Genomic DNA, 20,226 nt, shown 5'->3' on the forward strand with positions numbered 1-20,226 from the left:
AATTGACTATATGTTTATTTGAGGTAAATGTGTTTGAAATAAATGCCTGTCAATCAAAAGCTTAATGTTAGGCACTTGCATTACAATAAAAAAGGTAATTATCAGGCACTTAACACTACAAACTAATATTAAGATAGAAGCTTAATTGCATCTGGAAGAAGATTGGTTTTTGTTCTAGGAGATGCTTCAAGTCAGGGAGGATCATCTTGAAATAGATGATTATCTTGAATCAAGGGGGCTTGGTTTCATGCTTTGGTAGTATGCGTTTGTGGAAGGACTAAGGTGTCACTCTCTTGTGTGACATGACTCAGACTCCAAATTCTCTCTTCCTGTTGGACATGGGTTTCCCAGGGGGCTTAGTGTTAAAGAATCTGCCTGTCAAGGAGAGTGGGGTTTGATACCCTGGAGAAGGAAATGGCAACCCACTTCAGTATTCTTGCCTGGGAAATCCCATGGAAAGAGGAGCCTGGCAGATACAGTCCATGAGGACGACTTAGTGCCTAAATGACAACAACAACAACTTTTTAATACTGGAAAGTCCCCCAAAGCTTATTTGATGCGTCGTCCTCCTCCTTGCTTTCCATGTGTTTCTTGTTTTCTTATTGTGTCTCCTTTGCTATCTTGCATATGGGGTTATCATTACCATCTTTCTAAATTCCATACATATGTGTTAATATACTGTATTGGTGCTTTTCTTTCTGACTTGCTCCATTCTGTACAATAGGCTCCAGCTTCATCCACCTCATTATAACTGACTCAAATGCATTCTTTTTAATAATTGAGTAATATTCCATTGTGTATATGTACCACAGCTTTCTTATCCATTCATCTGCTGATGGACATCTAGGTTGCTTCCAGGTCCTAGCTATTGTAAACAGTGCTGCAATGAACATTGGGATACATGTGTCTGTTTCAATTCTGGTTTCCTCAGTGTGTATGCCTAGCTGTGGGATTGCTGGGTTGTATGGCAGTTCTATTTCCAGTTTTTTAAGGAATCTCCACACTGTTCTCCACAGTGGTTGTACTAATATGCATTCCCACCAACAGTGTAAGAAAGTTCCCTTTTCTCAACACCCTCTCCAGCATTTATTGTCTGTAGACTTTTTGACAGCAGCCATTCTGACTGGCGTGAGATGGTACCTCATTGTGGTTTTGATTTGCATTTCTCTGATAATGAGTGATGTTGAGCATTTTTTCATGTGTTTGTTAGGCATCTGTATGTCTTTGGAGAAATGTCTGTTTAGTTCTTTGGCCCATTTTTTGATTGGGTTGTTTATTTTTCTGGTATTGAGTTGCATGAGCTGCTTGTATATTTTTGAGATTAACTCTTTGTCAGTTGCTTCATTTGCTATTGTTTTCTCCCATTCTGAAGGCTGTCTTTTTACCTTGCTTATAGTTTCCTTTGTTGTGCAAAAGCTCTTAAGTTTAATTAGATCCCATTTGTTTATTTCCATTACACTGGGGGGTGGATCATAGAGGATCTTGCTATGATTTATGTCAGAGTGTTTTGCCTATATTTTCCCCTAGGAGTTTTATAATTTTTGGTCTTACATTTAGATCTTTAATCCATTTTGAGTTTATTTTTTGTGTATGGTGTTAGAAAGTGTTCTAGTTTCATTCTTTTACAAGTGGTTGACCAGTTTTCCCAGCACCACTTGTTAAAGAGATTGTCTTTTCTCCATTGTATATTTTTGCCTCCTTTGTCAAAGATAAGGTGTCCATAGATGCGTGGATTTATCTCTGGGCTTTCTATTTTGTTCCATTGATCTATATTTCTGTCTTGTGCTAGTACCATATTGTCTTGATGACTGTAGCTTTGTAGTATCGTCTGAAGTCAGGCAGGTTGATTCCTCCAGTCCCATTCTTCTTTCTCAAGATTGCTTTGGTTATTTGAGGTTTTTTGTAATTCCGTACAGATTGTGAAATTATTTGTTTTAGTTCTGTGAAAAATGCCATTGGTAGCTTGATAGGAATTGCATTGAATCTATAGACTGTTTTGGGTAGTATACTCATTTTTGCTATATGATTCTTCCAATCCATGAACATGGTATATTTCTCCAACTATTTGCGTTGTCTTTGATTTCTTTCATTAGTGTTTTATAGTTTTCTATATATAGGTCTTTTGTTTCTTTAGGTAGATTTACTCTTAAGTATTTTATTCTTATCATTGCAATGGTGAATGGTATTGTTTCCTTAATTTCTCTTTCTGTTTTCTCATTGTTAGTGTATAGGAATGCAAGGGATTTCTGTGTATTAATTTTATATCCTGAAAATTAATTAGTGCTAGTAATTTTCTGGTGGTGTCTTTAGGGTTTTCTATGTAAAGGATCATGTCATCTGCAAACAGTGGGAGTTTTATTCTTTTTTTCCCAATCTGATTTTCTTTTGTTTCTTTTTCTTCTATGATTGCTGTGGCTAAAACTTCCAAAACTATGTTGAATAGTAGTGGTGAGAGTGAGCATCCTTGTCTTGCTCTTGACTTTAGGGGAAATGCTTTCAATTTTTTACCATTGAGGATAATGTTTGCTGTGGGTTTATCAAGTATGGCTTTTATTGTGTTGAGATATGTTCCTTCTATGCCTGCTTTCTGGAGAGTTTTTATCGTAAATGGGTGTTGACTTTTATCAAAGGCTTTCTCTGCATCTATTGAGATAATATGTGGTTTTTATTTTTCAGTTTGTTAATGTGGTGTATCACATTGATTGATTTGCAAATACTGAAGAATCCTTGCATCCCCGGATAAAGCCCACTTGGTCATCATGTATGATGTTGTTGGATTCTGTTTGCTAGAATTTTGTTGTGAATTTTTGCATCTATTTTCATAACTGATATTGGCCTGTAGTTTTCTTTTTTTGTGGCATCTTTGTCTGGTTTTGGTATTAGGGTGATGTGGCCTCATAGAATGAGTTTGGGAGTTTACCTTCCTCTGCAATTTTCTGGAATAGTTTGAGTAGGATAGGTGTTTAGATTTCTCATTTTTAAATGAGATTACAGGGACTTCTTTGGTAGTCCAGTGGTTAAGACTTTGCCTTCCAGTGAAGGGGGTGTGGGTTTGATTCCTGGTCCAGGAGCTAAGATCCCACATGCCTCCTGGCCAAAAAACCAAAACAGAAAACAGAAGCCATTTTGTCACAAGTTCAATAAAGACTTAATTTAAAAAAGTGAGATGCAACAATTTCTTGCTATTTGCAATAGTTATGCTTTTTATATAAAATTTCCTTGAACACGTTTGTGAGTATCAAATGCTTATTTTTGCTCTAGGGGAAATTCAGGGTTATATTCTTACAAGCTCTTGGTCACCTTTTTGTCAACTGATCAACGTATAGTCTTGTTTTAAGTGTGCTTCTGCTTAAAGACACTACATATATGTCATTCATTAACCCTGAACTCACAGCCAATGGCACTGTAACTCATGGCTGAAAAGAGCTTATCTGATACATGCATTTTTCTCTGTAAGGCCCATCACAGTCTTTTTGCCCTTGGGAAATTAGACAGCACTTTAGTACTACACTTGGGGACCAGTGAGATCACCAAAAAACACCCCAAACTGTGAAAAACATGGCACTAAATATACCATGAATAGGCCACTTATTTATAGCATAGAACTGAAACAAGAGGGCAAAACTTTATCTTGTTCAACCTAAGCTGGCAACAGGTCTATCAGCTGACTCAATTTTTCGCCATGTGCATAAGTAGAAAAGTACTGAAAATATTGATTTTGGGATTACAGATAAATTTTAGAGAGCAAGCATTTTGACAAATACTGAATACAGAAATTATGAATATTGACTATTCTAATCTTCTCTTGCAATCTTTGGTGTTTTCTTCCCAGCTGAAACTTTAAGACATTTTCAGAAGGCCAAGGATTATGAGTCAAATACCCATGTTTTTCATTTAGGCATCCATGAAGGCATTTCTATTCATTGTTTTGCTACCCATTTATGTAACAACTACAATGTACCTCTGGAACAAAGATGAATAGGATACACCACTTGCCCTGAGTATTACTTATTTCTAGCTTGAGTCTTGTGAAGAAGAAGGCTAAATTTCTAATAGAAACCACAAAAGACTATGATTTGTCTTGCTAAAATCTGGCTGGATAGAATACCAGATTGAATCTCTGATCCTCAAGAAGTGTTGAAACATATGGGATAAAACAATATTTCCAGTTAGGTCCATGAAATCCTGTTGTTAAAGACTCCTTGGGTGCAAATTTCTTAAGAGGCAAGGGAAGGGATCGGGGAACTATTAACAATAACCAGATAAGAGAACTGGGCTCTGGTTTGTGAAATAGCCTAGTGACATGGAGGACCCATCATGTTTTCATTTGTTACAATATGAATCTATTACTTTTGGAATTTGATAAATAAAAAATAAATTTAAAGAGCTGTTTATAGGATAACTGGTAAATGTAAAAATTTAAACTTAGTAAAGTTTTTACACAGCAATTTTTAAAAAAATGTACGCAATGAATATAATATCTTCCTATCACCCGAAACCACTGATACCCTTACCTAGAATCCAGGTACAGATAGAGTAGTTTTGATACCCACCAGGGTTCTTGACTTTCCCCAGTCAATAGAAATTGACTAGAAGCCAGACAAGAAATTCAGGCAAGACTTTACTGGGGCTCCTTCACTCCCTGCATGAAGGAGTGAAAACAAGTAACAGATTCAATTGCTTGCTACAGAGGAAGGGTGAGCTCTTTCCTTACATGAGGTGAGGCTGAGGGTGGGAAGAGGGATGGGGCCAGAGGGGTGGCTTAGATGGTTTGCGTACCATTTTGTATTGTTAAGGGCAGGGGGGCATCCTCAGTACCCTGCTTTTGCTACCAACACCCAGTTTTTGCTCCTAGCTCTTCAGAAATGGCAGTTGGGTCTTTAGTCTTTTGTATCTTTTGGTCCAGAACTCGCCCAGGCCCACAGTTATCTTTAGTTTCATATAGTTTCTTTGTGTTTTGTAGCTGGAAGAGAGGTGTGTCAAGGTGCAAGCTTTGCAGCACTAGAGCAAAAGGTCCCAGCTACTAGGCCTGTCTCAGTTTCTTGACTATGCCCATATAAACAGGTATGAGTGGTTTATTTTATGCATTTTACACAAATGGAAACATACTAAGCATACTGTTTTGTACTTTAATTTTTCTGTTTGACAAATATCATGGAATTCTTTGGCACCATCGGAAATAATCATTGGATACTACGGCTAACCAAGTGGCACTTTGGTAAAGAATCCACCTGTCAGTTTAGGAGACACAACAGACATGGATTTGAGCTTTGGGTTGGGAAGATCCTCTGAGGTAGGAAATGTCAACCTGATCTAGCATTCTTGCCTGGAAAATTTCAAGGGTAGAGGAAACAAGTGGGCTACAGATAGTCCATGGGGTCACAGAGGGTCAGACATGACTGAGCAACTGAGCACCCACATTATGTCTGCATATGTTTTTATAAGTAAATGGAAAGGTATTTAAATACAGATACCAACATTTCACAATGATTTCCTCAGTTGTGTGGAGTGTTTGAGGGGAAGAAAGAGAGAATCTTCTTTTTTTTTTTTTGAGATTACTATTTTATTTGAATTGTTACAGTTAGGGTGTATTATAGTTATGATTTAAGCTATAGAATTAAAAAAAAATGTAGGTGGCATTTACTGTTGGCTGTAGACAGTGGACCTTACAGGAGTTCAAAGAAGGGGGCTTTCCTTGTTGGTCTGTTAGAAAAGCAATGGGAATGAAGCAAGGGTTTGACTCAGATGGATGACAGTGAAGTGACTGAACACAATGCTGGGGATGAAAAGTCAATAGATCAGCCTGGTATCTGTGGAGAATTTGCAGAAGGGAATAGTAGGAGATGAGCTGTCAGGCAGGCATTTGGGCACGGAGGACACTGAAAGGCCATATAATCATGTAGACGTTACTTTGTAATAATATGCCAGCTTCCTTCCCCTTGAATCAGGCCCAGCATTGGCAAGGCCTTGATAAGCCACATAAACTACTCCTCAAGGGCTGTCTCAACTGAAATACTTTTCTGGGATGGTGAAAGATATGAAAGCTGGGTGTAGGGTAGAAGGATTGAGAGCTTAGCAGAGAGCATTAGCCCCCATGGAGATGGAAAGGTGGGTTTCCATATAACCCTTGGTTTCTGCTCTACTTTTGGTCAAGCCAACAGTTCAGGAACCTCCTCTGGAGAAAGACAAGTACCTCAGGGGGCTGATATTTCCTTTTCATTTAAGGTTGCTCTCCAGTCAATCTGTAATTGGTTCTCAGGGGCCCCTCTCCTCTTGGCAATCATCAGCCCTCTTTTGTGATAAAGGGAAGGACCTACAACAAGGAAAAGCCAAAGGAATTGGGGACCTAGAAAAGGACATGGATGGAAGAGAGAATGGCTCTGGGGAGTGGAAGGTGACAGGTGTGACATTTCTATTCAATGTCCTACATTATTTCAGGTTGAGCTCAAGAAGGGAGGAGTTGAAGTTGGGAAACTTCAATAATCTGAACTCTTTGGAAGATCTTAGCACATAGTCTGCTTTTCACAATTTTTTTCCTTTGGAAGTGCTTGCAGGTGAGTTTCTTATTTTTGTATAATTGTTCACAGCTTAATTCACAGATTCTTTAAAATATAAGTAAAGAATTGGTATTTATGGAATTTTCTCCTCTGATCATAAACACATTTTCTTTAACTCAGAGAGTCAAAAGTCTGTTTTTCAAAGGGATTTGAAGAAATCCCAGTTGCCCTCTGGAATTCCAGTGTTGCAACGTCTTCCACTAAAACTTTCCCATTTCTCTATAATCTTCACTTCCTTTTATCTTCTGTTTTCCTTCTTTCTCCCCACTTCCCCAACCCCTTGAAAAATAGAGTGAAATGTGGTGATCTGAAAAGCCAGGATTGTGCTATGACTTGAAAATAGTTTTCATGTGAGTGAATTTTTATTTTTTTTATTTATTTTACTTTACAATACTGTATTGGTTTTGCCATACATTGACATGATCCCAGACATGAACCCCCCTCCCACCTCCCTCCCCACAACATCCCTCTGGGTCATCCCCATGCACCAGCCCCAAGCATGCTGTATCCTGCATCGGACATAGACTGGTGATTCGATTCTTACATGATAGTATACATGTCTCAATGCCATTCTCCCAAATCATCCCACCCTCTCCCTCTGAGAGTTTTTGGCTGCATAGCAGGCAGGATCTTAGTTCCCTGACCAGGGATCAAACCCGTGCCCCTGTGGTGGAAGTGCACAGTCTTAACCACTGGACCTCTATGGAAGTACCTGAGTAAATTTTTAAAACATTCCCAAGAACCGTCTTGTGTATGACAACCATATTTTCACAGACTCTGCTAGCTGATTCTGTGATAACACACACACACACAGGAATAGCTGCATTTTTCCTATATTTTTCCCCTCTGCTTCCAATCATCTGATACATTCTCATTTTTAATAAACACACACACATCCCTTTGGATAGCATATGAGATCTTCCTTGCAGGTACTCAGGTGCATTTTCAGCTCTTCACTCAGTTACATGTCTTTGCTTTCCATTGTGTCTCTCCTGCCTAGAATGCTGAACTCACTCTCCTATCCTTTGCCTGGCTGACTCTTGTTCTTCAAGACTTTTTACCTACAATTACTTCCTCAGGGAACCTCTCTGACTTTGATTATTACACTCCCTCAGATCCTAGTCTGGGTTGAGTTTCTCTCTACTCACGTGGCATCTGTACATTCCTCAGTCTTATTATTTGTCATGTTTGTAGTATAAAATCTTGTATGAAATTAGAATGTAAAGAAGATTATTTTGGTAAGGGAGAGGGGAATCTAGAGACTGCGAGGCCAAAATTGTGCTAAAGAGGTCATGACACTAATGGTGGGATAGCGAAGAGGGACTATATAAGAATTTCCCAAGCAACAATTGATAAGGTGCTAGAGGAATAAGAGACAGCGTTAAGAAAAAGATGACTACAATACAGCAAACTTGAGTATCAGACAGAATTTTCAAACCACTCACAATGGAGCTGATTGTGCTCAGGAAAGACAAAAGAGATTAAAAAAAAATCACGCTGATTGTAAGCTGTGATAGGACACAAAGCAGACATTTGAATGGCATTATACTGTTGCTCACGAGGAAGGCTCTGTGACTGGTTATAGAGATTGAGAAGGTAGAATGTATTATATCATAAAAATATTAGATTGAACTAATAGGTTAAGGTTTCCAAAGACTGGAATGTGAGTTTGGATCAACTTTCTTGAGTCTTGAATATGTGCACAGTTAAGGAATGCAGTGGAGGACAGGAGTTGGAAAAGCAGTAAGCAACTAAAAAGGGGAGAGAAGAGGACAACATGTGTTAAAGATTCTTGTTTTTGAGACTGACCTTTATCTTTTTCATTTTAGCTCTACTTATCTCAGGCTTGGTGTAGAAGATGCAAAGATGCACTAGAATCTGTCACTTAATCACTGCAGAAACTTGGATGATCTTCATGGAAATGGTCTCCATAGGAAACCAAACTATTACTGAATTTGTCCTTCTTGGTTTCTATGTCAGAGCTGAGCTGCATCTCCTTCTCTTTATTGTGTTCACTGTCATCTACGCATCCATCATCCTAGGGAACATGCTAATCATTGTGGCGGTGGTTAGCTCTCAGAGACTGCACACACCCATGTATTTCTTCCTGGCTAATCTGTCCTTCCTGGAGATCCTCTACACTTCCTCAGTGGTGCCCAAAATGTTGGAGGGCTTCTTGCAGGAGGCAGCCATCTCTGTGGCTGGTTGCTTGCTCCAGTTCTTTATCTTTGGTTCTTTAGCCACTGCTGAGTGCTTCCTACTGGCTGTCATGGCATATGATTGCTACCTGGCCATCTGCTACCCCCTCCGCTACCCTCTCCTGATGGGACCCAGGTGGTGTTTGGGGCTGGTGGTCATAGCCTGGCTCTCTGGCTTTCTGGTAGATGGATTGGTTGTAGCCCTCATGGCCCAACTGAGATTCTGTGGCCCCAACCACATTGACCACTTTTACTGTGACTTCATGCCTTTGATGAGCCTGGCCTGCTCAGATCCCAGTGTAGCCCAGATGACAACATTCATTCTGTCTGTGGTCTGCCTCACTGTTCCCTTTGGACTGATTCTGACATCTTATGGCCGGATCGTGGTGGCTGTGCTGAGAGTTCCTGCTGGAGCCAGTAGAAGGAAGGCTTTCTCCACGTGCTCCTCCCACCTAGCTGTAGTGTCCACATTCTACGGCTCTCTCATGGTTTTGTACATTGCACCCTCGGCTGTCCACTCCCAGCTCCTCTCTAAGGTCTTTGCCTTGCTCTACACTGTGGTCACTCCTCTTTTCAATCCTGTGATTTATACCCTGAGGAATAAGGAAGTTCAACAGGCACTATGGAGGCTTCTGTATGTTAAGCAAACTGAAACCATTGATTGAAGGAGGATGGTGGTAAAGATGTAATTTGGACTTTGGGATGTCTTCCAGGATTGGTTGGGTAGGAATAACTGTTCCGTTTTGACATTTCCCTCTGTGATAAGTTTAATAGTTATACTAAAAATGGGTATTGTAGAACAATAACTTTAAAGTGCTTACTTAAAACATTTTACTTTAATATTTTATTATTTCTTTATTAAATAGGCTGTCAATATTTCCTATAGTAAATAGCTATACAAAAATAGCAACACAAAACAAATCTAGAGATCTTGGCTACCTGTATTATATATATAAAACAAGTTGAATCATGGAAGTTTGTAATGTGGTTTTTCATTGATGACTATGTCTTGAACCTCTTTTTATTTTGACCAATATGTACTTATTTATTCTTGTGAGATTTTTAGCATAGCTAAACATGATTTAGTAATCTATTGTGAAAGCTCTTAGTTCACCATACAAATATAGTTTTTAGATTTTCCTACAATAAATTCTTAGGAGTTGAATTTCTGGGTTTAAGGAAAAACATATTAAAATAAATTTAAAGCTGAATGCATTTTAATTGTTTAGCTATTTTGTTATAGAAAATTTCAAATGTACGCAAAAGTAGATAAAACATTAAAATGAACCCCATATAGCCATCATCTAGCATCAATATCAACATTTGCCAATCCTATTTCTACTGCTTAAAGCTTCTTCTTTTTTCTTTTTCTGGAAAATTCTAGAGCAAATTTCAGTTGTATAAGTATTGTGTTGTGTGTGTTTGTATAAATTGTATCCTGTGTGCAAGTACATTTGATCCTTGAACAACATGGGTTTGAACTGCATAGGTCCACTGAAAGGCAGACATTTGCAATAGTAAAAACTGCAGCAGTACAGGATTTGTGGCTGGTTGAATCTGTGGATAGGGAACTTCATATGTACAGAGGAACCATGTGTATGGAGGATCAACTCAAAGTTATGGGTGGATCTTCACCTTCTCAGTGGTTCATTGCCCTTAACCTTGGTGTTGTTCAAGGGTCTACTGTATTTGGTATGCTCGCTGACTGATAAAGACATTTAAAGAAAAAAAAGTGCCAAACCTGATGCCACAATATTTAAAAATACTACTTCAATGGCATCTAATATACAGGCCGGGTTCAAATTTCTCTAATTATCTTTAAGTAAATTCTTATAATTAAGATGTAAACAAAGTTCACACAATGTATCTTGTATTTCTTAGTCCCTTATTTCACAGCAGTCCTTCTTCTCTCTCTCTCTCTTTTTTTTTAAAACCTTTGAATTATTGGAGAGATCTCTTTATCTGTAGAACAGTTTATATTCTACATTAAACTTTCTGCTGACTTATGGTTTTGTTTGGTGTCTACCACTATATCTTGTATTTTACATAAAATTGTTTTGTGTCGGTCTCAGCCTGTTGATGGTGTTGCGATGCCATCAGTTAAGAATGCCTCGGGCACTCGCTTGGGCTGACCCCACAGACATTTCTCTGATCAAGGTCAATGCTGTGGCTGGGCTGACCCTTGTGGTTCTTATTATGATTGCAGGATGCTCCTCAGCAACAATCATGATAGAACTTTGAAAAAACAAACCTTATTTTTTCAAAGTTCTGTAGACTGCCAGGCTCACTGTAGACTGCCAGGTTCCTCTGTCCATGGAATTCTCCAGGGCAGAATACTGGAGTAGGTAGCTGTTCCCCTCTGCAGGGGATCTTCCCAATCCAGAGATCAAACCCAGGTCTTCTGCATTGTAGGCAGATTCTTTGCTATCTGAGCCACCAGGAAAGCCCTGAAAAAAATAAGGTTTGTTATTCATAGGTCTTGGAAGTTACATGGCACATCTGGGGCCACACAAAGAGAATTTAGGGAGAGAGAAAGAGAGACGGAGGCTCTGCTTCTATTAGGGTCAAGGGTGGGGGTTGCCTAGGGTTTCATAGGTTCACTCTTTATAGGTGAATATAAAACATGAGAGCAGGAATTAAAGCATGAGCGGGAAAAGCAGAGTAACTCAAGTGGTCAGTTAATGGAGGTCATCCAGGGTTTTCTAAAAGAAGAACTTCATGGGTGGGGTGGCCCAGCTATTTATCTAGATGTGTAGTTGACTATACATTTATTTGAGATAAATGTGTTTGAAATAAATGCCTGGCAATCAGAAGCTTAATGTCAAACACTTACATTACAATAAAAAGTGTAATTATCAGGCACTTAAACTACAAAGCTAATATTAAGATAGAAGCTTGATTGGATCTGGGTTAGCTTTTTAGCAGAATATCATAGAGCTCCTGTGATTTCTACTGCACCATATCATGAGGTGCACAATGATTGGTTGTCCCATTTTTAGTGATGCTATTTATATTATTGACCAGAGGGTTCAGGTGGCATCTGTCTGGTCTGTGTATTATTCAGTTTTCAATCAGATTTTCACCTAATATCTTTAGGGGATAAAAGTTGATAAAAGTTGCTGATTAATGCCAAAGTGATTTAATTATTTGAGCATATATTTTCTTTTAATGTTTTGAATGTATCTGTAGCTGTTGTAAAACATTTGTCTATGGATTTCTATATCTGGGCCACATCAAATTTAGTTTTTATTCACTTCCTTTTCTCTTGAATATTGATCAGATTTTACCAATTATTTGTATGACTGATAATTTTTTGATTGAATATAGGTTGTTGAGGAAACTCTGGATTCTCTTACTTGCTTTAGAAGAAGATTGGTTTTTGTTCTAGCAGACATGTCAGTTCATGGAAGGTCGTCTTGACCTTGAAGATCATCTTGAATCAAGTAGGCTTGGTTTTATGCTCTGGGAGTATGGATTTGTGGAAAGCCCAAGGTGTCACTCTCTTTTGTGATATGACTCAGCCTCCAAATTCTCTCTTCCTGGTAGCATGGTCAGGGTTTTGGATTTAGCCTGTGTTCAGTCAGGTCTAGTGTACTCAAGGATGTGGTTTTTACTCTTAAGACTTGGACTTTAAGAGTGATAGTTTGATAACAAGGGTATTGATAAGGTGTGCAGAGCAGCCCACTTTCCTGGTACTGCTCTTCTCCAAGCCCTGCTCCACTTTTTGTGTGTTTTATTTCAATCCTATAGCAGCTTCTTTCTGATAAGTCTAAAATGGTCTTTCCATTCATACCTTGAAGTCAGCCACAGCATCTGTTTCCCCCAAACTATTTTTGGATATCTTCTACAAAGATCCCTCTTCTCTTGTGCCTTATCCTACAACTTTCAGTTGCTTGAGGTGCCCCATGTTTCAAACTCTTGATTTCTGATTTCTTGGTGAGTGGGATTGCTCATGTGTTGATTCACAACCTTGGGAATTCCCTGGGTGAAATATTCCCTAAATATGGAAGTTGTCCTGGTTTCTATATCAGTTTTATTTCCAGTTGTCTATGTAACACTCTGTGTGAATCTTGATGTTAACTGACGCACTTTGTAAATGTGGTGGTGAAGTGGGGAGAGATTTTTTCCAAATGCTTTTTTATGGAGATTATCCTTAATCCCAAGAACTTTTCATACTCAGAATCCTTTTCAGGGAACTCTTCACTTCCTTATTTCTTAGACTATAAATGAAAGGATTGAGAGTGGGGGTTACCAGGGCATACATGACAGCAGCACCCAGCTCCCCAGAGGCATGAGAAGCTGACAGGGAAAAGACTGAGCTGTAGAAGAGGATGACTGTGGAAAGGTGGGAGCTGCATGTGGCCAGGGCTTTCTTTTTCCCCTGTGCTGATGGGACCCGAGATACAGCAAGGAAAATATGGTCATAGGAGTTTATAATGCAGAGGAGAGGGCCGATTCCTAAGAGTCCTGTCAGAACCATCATCAGGTCCTCATTGAGGTGGGTATCAGAGCAGGAAAACCTTAAGAGTGGTTTGAAATCACAAAAAAAGTGAGGAATCTCTAGATTAGTATGGAATGATAGTCGAGTTAACATCAAGGTTTGGATCAAAGAGTTGGAGTGGGCCACTCCCCATGCCCCACCCACCAGCAGTGCACATCTGCAAGGAGTCATTAGGAGTGCATCGTGCAGGGGATGGCAGATGGCAGCATAGAGGTCGATAGCCATGGCAGTCAAAAGCAGGTTGTCCATGTTAGCAAAAACTGCGAAGAACTATAATTGGGCTAGACACTCAGAGAAGGAGATCGATCCGTTGCTGGTCCACAAAGTCTCCAGCATTTTGGAGGCTGTGGTGGTAGTGGAGCAGAGGTCGACCAGGGAGAGCTGGCTGAGGAAGAAGTACATGGGAGTGTGGAGGTGGATGTCAGCACCAATAGCCAGCAGCAGTAGCGAGTTTCCTAAGAGACTCAGCAAGTAGAGGGTCAGGAAGAGACCAAAGAGGAGCTGTGGCTTGTCTGGGTCAGGGGACAGTCCTGAGAGGACAAAGTCAGGGTTTTTGCTGCAGTTCATTTCAGGTCTTGATGGGCTACAGGAAAAGAATCAGCATAAAGAGGATTCACTTAGTTAGCTACAGATGGATAAAACCTTGGATCCTTTCCCTTGGCAATGGGTTTTACTTATACCACCAATCGGAAGAATGGATAAACAAAATACCAGTGGGGAAGACAACAGGTGTACCTCACAAAAGATGGTCAAATTAAGGAAACATCAAGGGAAGAGAATGAGAGAAACAACAGAGATTTCCTGGAGGTCTTAAAGTGTAAAGAGTTTTCTTAATGATACTTTGTATAATTGGTGATTTAACTACTTGCTTGTTAATCTGTTTTCTTCACAAGACAGTGAGTCTTTCAAGGCACAGGCTGTGTTTCAGTACTTAGCTTAATGCCTGGCACATAGAAGGGGCTCAATAAATACCTACCCACCTACACAGTCAGTATCCTCCTAACTGTTTTCACAAGGATCATGCCCCCATCCCATACATTCTCCATACTATGGTCTTTTCAAAACAGAAGATCTCATCATGTCACTTCATTGTTTAAAAAATGGGTCTCTACATACAAATGGCCAGTAGGTGCATGTAAAGATGCTCAGCATTGCTAATTATTAGAGAAATGCAAATCAAAACTACAATGAGGTACCACCTTACATGAGTAAGAATGCCCACCATTAAAAAGTATACAAAATGATAAGTGCTGGATAGAACATGGAGCAAAAGCAACCCTCTTACACTGTTGGTGGGAATGTAAATTTTTGCATCCACTGTGGAAAAAAGTATGGAGGTTCCTCCAAAAACTAAAAGTAGAGTTGCCATATGACCCAGCAGTTTCACTTCTGGGCATGCTGCTAAGTCACTTCAGTTGTGTCTGACTCTGTGCAACCCCATAGACGGCAGCCCACCAGGCTCCCCCGTCCCTGGGATTCTCCAGGCAAGAACACTGGAGTCGGGTGCCATTTCCTTCTCCAATGCATGAAAGTGAAAAGTGAAAGTGAAGTCGCTCAGTCATGTCCTACTCTTAGCGACCCCTTGGACTGCAGCCTACTAGGCTCCTCCATCCATGGGATTTTCCAGGCAAGAGTACTGGAGTGGGGTGCCATTGCCTTCTCAGCACTTCTGGGCATATACCCAGACAAAACTATGATTAAAAAAGTCACATGTACCCTTATGTTCATAGCAACACTATTTACAATAACAAAGACATGGAAAAACCTAAATACTTATTGACAGATGAATGGGGAAAGAAGATGTAAACACGGAACACAATGGAATATTCAGTTCAGTTCAGTTCAGTCGCTCAGTCCAGTTCAGTCGCTCAGTTGTGTCTGACTTTTTGTGACCCCATGAATCGTAGCACGCCAGGACTCCCTGTCCATCACCAACTCCCGGAATTTACTCAAACTCATGTCCATCGAGTCAGTGATGCCATCCAGCCATCTCATCCTCTGTCATCCCCTTCTCCTCCTGTCTCCAATCCCTCCCAGCATCAGGGTCTTTTCCAATGAGTCAACTCTTCGCATGAGGTGGCCAAAGTATTGGAGTTTCAGCTTTAGCATCAGCCCTTCCACTGAACACCCAGGACTGGTCTCCTTTAGAATGGACTGGTTGGATCTCCTTGCAGTCCAAGGGACTCTCAAGAGTCTTCTCCAACACCACAGTTCAAAAGCATCAATTCTTTGGTGCTCAGCTTTCTTCACAGTCCAACTCTCACATCCATACATGACCACTGGAAAAACCGTAGCCTTGACTAGATGGACCTTTGTCGGCAAAGTAATGTCTCTGCTTTTGAATACGCTATCTAGGTTGGTCATAACTTTTCTTCCAAGGAGTAAGCATCTTTTAATTTCATGGCTGCAGTCACCATCTGCAGTGATTTTGGAGCCCCCCAAAATAAAGTCTGCCACTGTTTCCCCATCTATTTCCCATGAAGTGATGGGACCAGATGCCATGATCTTCATTTTCTCAATGTTTAGCTTTAAGCCAACTTTTTCACTCTCCTCTTTCACTTTCCTTAAGAGGCTTTCTAGTTCCTCTTCCCTTTCTGCCATAAGGGTGGTGTCATCTGCATATCTGAGGTTATTGCAATGGAATATTACTCAGTCATTAAAAAAAGAAATAATGCTATTTGCAGCAACATAGATTGACCTAGAGATGATCATACTAAGTGAAGTAAATCAGAAAGGGAAAGATGAATACCATATGATATCAGTTATATGTGGAATCTAAAAAATGGCACAAATGAACGTATCTATGAAACAGAAACAGACTCACAGAACTAGAGAACAGGCTTGTGGGAGTTCCCTGGCAGCCCAGTAGTTAGGACTCATTGCTCTCACTGCCTGCCATGGCTGGGGATCAATCCCTGGTCAGGGAAGTAAAAAGAGCAGACTTGTGGTTGCCAAGGGGGAGGGGGAAGAGGAGGAAACAGGTGGAGGAGGTAAGTATCGGGCATTTAGGATTAGCAAAGCAAAGTATTATGTATAGGATGGATAAACAGCAAGATCCTACTTATATGGCACACTGAACATATTCAATATTCTCTGATAAACCATAATGGAAAAGAACATGAAAAATAAAAGATGTATAACTGAGTCACTATTTTGTACAGCAGAAATTAAAACAATACTGTAAATCAACTGTACTTCAATTAAATTTTAAAAAATGAATCTCCAGAGAACCATTGCTGTTATGAAAAATACCTTGTCACGTCTAGAAAGCTCATTTGGTTTTGACCTCGAGGTGTCTCACTGTCCACTCATCGTCTGTTCCCCAGCAACACTGGCTGCACTGTGCCACCTTACATATAGCACGTTCATTCTCTGCTTCAAGTCAGTTCTTGCTCATCCTTCTAACCTCTAACTTTCTTAGGAAAGTCCTCCATTGCCTCTTTGTCTAAGACAATGCTTCCTTTTCTGTGTTCTCATGGCACCTTGGTAGTTTACTGCAATTGTAATATGGAGGATGTAATCACATTTATTCAAATACTGAAGTTATTTAGTTAATGTTGGTCTCCCTAACAAAATGCTATGATCATTATGGTTGAGATTGGATCAGGTTTTCCTCTCCAGTGCTTGGAAATCAAAGTATGATATATGTCAGATAATGAAATAAATGGTAAGTGAAGGTAGGAGAGGATGATGGGTTGTCTTCCCCCAAAAGTATTTCTCCATTTCAAGAATAAAATTTCTTTCCTACAAAAACTGTCCTGGTAACATGGGTTGGAAAGATTGATTCATCTAATTCCTTCAAGTTGAGACCAAGTACGGTGAGTTTTATTTCCTATGAAATGTCCTTCACTTCAGACTCTTTCTCACTTTTTATTTTTTTATTTTATTTTTTATTTTTTTAATTTTAAAATCTTTAATTCTTACATGTGTTCCCAAACATGAACCCCCCTCCCACCTCCCTCCCCGTAACACCTCTGTGGGTCATCCCCATGCACCAGCCCCAAGCATGCTGTATCCTGCTTTTTAAATTGTCATTCTTTTTGAACTTTCTCTAGTCAACTCATTCCCAGTTAGTTTCATCAGCAGCTAACAGGCTTCACTGTCTCTACCTCTAGTTGCTAAGTTCCAAGCTATCAGCATCTGCCATAAATTTTAGGGCTTTCTTCTTTGGGCCTGGTTCTCCCTGGTTTACATTTTTCTAATATCTTTTTTCGTGTTGCATCACATATCCACTGGTGCCTCTATATCAAGAACTTCTGCATCTGCATCCTCCTATCAGTAAGATAGGATTTTCCATTACTCAGCAGCATTCATTCTCCTTTTCTCAATTATAGTATAAATTCCTGGGAGTAGGGACCATGCATGAATGCATGCATGCTAAGTCGCTCAGTCATGTCTGACTCTTTGCATCCTATGGATTGCAGCCTGCCAGGCTCCTCTGTCCATGGGATTCTCCAGGCAAGAATACCAGAGTGGGTTGTCATGCCCTCCTCCAGGACGTCTTCCTGACCTAGGGATTGAAGATACATTATATCTTCTGCATTTGCAGGCAGGTTCTTTACTACTAGTGTCCCCTGGGAAGCCCAGTAGGGATGATGGTTCTTTAAACTATTTTAAGCACCACCTAGGTCATGAGTATATGGTTGTTTCCAAGGATTATTGTTCAGTAGTTGCTCTCAAAACATGAAGACATCTATGTATTTCTCATGTGTGAGTAGAGGAGAAAATGCCCTTTGTGTCAACTACTGTGAAGAGATGAACTATATTCTGCTTCTTGGAAATAATCAATTACACCTGAATAAAAGTTTTATTTGTGTCTGCTAATAATAAGTTGTGTAAGGCAGATGCTCTTCAACATTTTTGCAGTCTGTGGCATCCATAATCAAAGCCTTATAAGGAATCTTGTGATAGGCACAGTTACATTTTCTTTTCCACTGATAGTATCATTTCTCCCTTTTTTCTAACAAACTTTAAATGTTCCAGTGTTAACTGACTCAGGATAAAGAGACTTAACACTTTTCTTCTTCAAGCCAAGCATTTTTAAATACGTGAGAACAGAGATTCTGAAACCTTAGCATGCTTAAGGATCATTTACTGAGTCAGGGAAGTCCCAGATTCCTAGGATCCACCCAGAGGTTCTGATTGAAGAGTTCTGAGGTGGGACATGAGAATTTGCTTTTCCATCATTCTCCAACATCAGATGATGTGGATATCATTAATGTGCTGTGTAGAATTCAAATATAGCAAAATATATTCTTTTATCATCTGTATTGCTCTTTTTTGCTTTCATTTTCTCTATCCTTTTTCATTGAGAACTGAAAGATTTCCCACTTTTTACAAGATTAAGTCTTCATGTACTCCTTTATCTCTTTCAGTTCATTCACTCAGTTGTGTCCCACTCTTTGGGACCCCATGGACTCTAGCCCACAAGGTTCCTCTGTCCATGGGATTTTCCAGGCAAGAATACAGGAGTGGGTTGCCATTTCCTTCTCCACTTACCGCTTTAGAATATTACTTCTTCAGCTCAGACAGGGCTGTAATTCTCACATTCCAAATCTCTCAGGTTATGCCTTCTTGACTATTACTGAATAGCCTCACTGTTACTATACCCACCTCTAGGTTTATATTTTATATCCATCTCTCAATTATAGTATAAATGATAGAATTATACTATTATATATATGTACATATACTTAGAACTCTAGAGAATATATGGTTTACCTTAGGTCTCAAGATAAGTGTGGCTCAATATTGAAATTACCTAAATACTGTTTTAACACCTCAAAGTAATGAGGGTTTTCTAACCATCTTTAAAAGTTTAGCCTCAGATAGAGCATACCCGAAACCTGGTGAGTTCCTGTAGCCTTCTCCAGATGATGGCCCTGTTCTCTGATTTTAGAGCAAAGTCGTCAAAAAACTCAGTGTCTCCACTCAGTTCAGTTCAGTCGCTCAGTCGTGTCCACCTCTTTGCGACCCCATGAATCGCAGCACGCCAGGTCTCCACTGCTTATTGCCAATTACTTTTCAAACCGTTTGCCTTTAATCTTCTCTTGAACTGAGTTCAATCAAACGTTTGGTCTCACCATTCCACTGAATTCACTCTTGTCAATGTCAAAGTTCAATTCTCAGTCTTTAAATTACTTGACCTCTCAGTAACACTTAACAGACTTGATGCTTTTTTTTTCTTACCTCAAACGTTAAAAAAAAAAAAAACCCAAAACAAAAAAACCTGGCTTTCAGAATACCCACCCAGCTCTCACTTTCCAGTGCAGACTTGTTTTCAGCCTCACTGGCTGCTTGCTGCTCCTCCTTCTTCTTACTCACTTTTGTACCTCTCCTCCTTTCTGTCTTCTGTGCTTATATATCTATAAACACATAGCTCTCAAATTATACCTTTAATTTCAACTTATATTTCTAACTCTAGACATATATATTTAATTTCCAACTAAACATTTCTACCATAGCAGTTTTACCATTTAAGATATGCTCTTTCAGCTGGTTTGATTTATATACTGCCCTAGAAACAGATACACAAATCAAAAGAGACTTTCTACGTTATGTAGCCCACCAAGTACAGAACTTGACCTCTCTATGGTCCACTTTGAAAGTCCCATTACTCCATTTGCCACATGACATCTTCAACCCCTGCCTCTAGTTTCTCTAATCTTTACTCCGTAAGTGATGACCTTAGAAATATTCATTCTATCCAATGTTATTGGTAGGTGGATGGGAAAGAACAAAGAATTTGAGGGCCTTGGAATATTCTGATGTACCAGCTAAAGACAATGCATTTAGGAGCTGAGCATTATCAATCTTCATTTCTCTTGGGACCAAAAAGTGTTTGGCCTCAAAAGAAATCTTTCTGGCCTTAGAGACTCAGTTCCCAAAGTTACTCATTAGTGAAAAACCTTGAGGAATTTTCTGTTGAGAAAGTTTCCTATAGATAGGGTTGAGGATGGAAATTAACAAT

At 39.6% G+C, this 20,226-nt stretch overlaps 1 protein-coding gene and 1 pseudogene across 1 annotated transcript; one reads left to right on the forward strand and one right to left on the reverse strand.

Moving 5' to 3' along the window:
- The first annotated feature begins 8,472 nt into the window (after nt 1-8,472).
- On the forward strand, nt 8,473-9,420 carry LOC138425859 (olfactory receptor 11A1-like). Its single transcript, XM_069564266.1, has one exon. The coding sequence runs from the start codon at nt 8,473-8,475 to the stop codon at nt 9,418-9,420; it is 948 nt and encodes a 315-aa protein (XP_069420367.1).
- A 3,488-nt stretch (nt 9,421-12,908) lies between these two features.
- LOC138425515 (olfactory receptor 1f45-like) lies at nt 12,909-13,823 on the reverse strand (annotated as a pseudogene).
- Between the last annotated feature and the right edge of the window lie 6,403 nt (nt 13,824-20,226).

Source organism: Ovis canadensis, chromosome 20 (genome assembly GCF_042477335.2).
Source record: "Ovis canadensis isolate MfBH-ARS-UI-01 breed Bighorn chromosome 20, ARS-UI_OviCan_v2, whole genome shotgun sequence".
Lineage (NCBI taxonomy): Eukaryota > Metazoa > Chordata > Mammalia > Artiodactyla > Bovidae > Ovis > Ovis canadensis.

Bases quoted from the DNA above. Each gene is read 5' to 3' on its own strand.
- LOC138425859 (XM_069564266.1), top strand. From the start codon at position 8,473: ATGGAAATGGTCTCCATAGGAAACCAAACTATTACTGAATTTGTCCTT.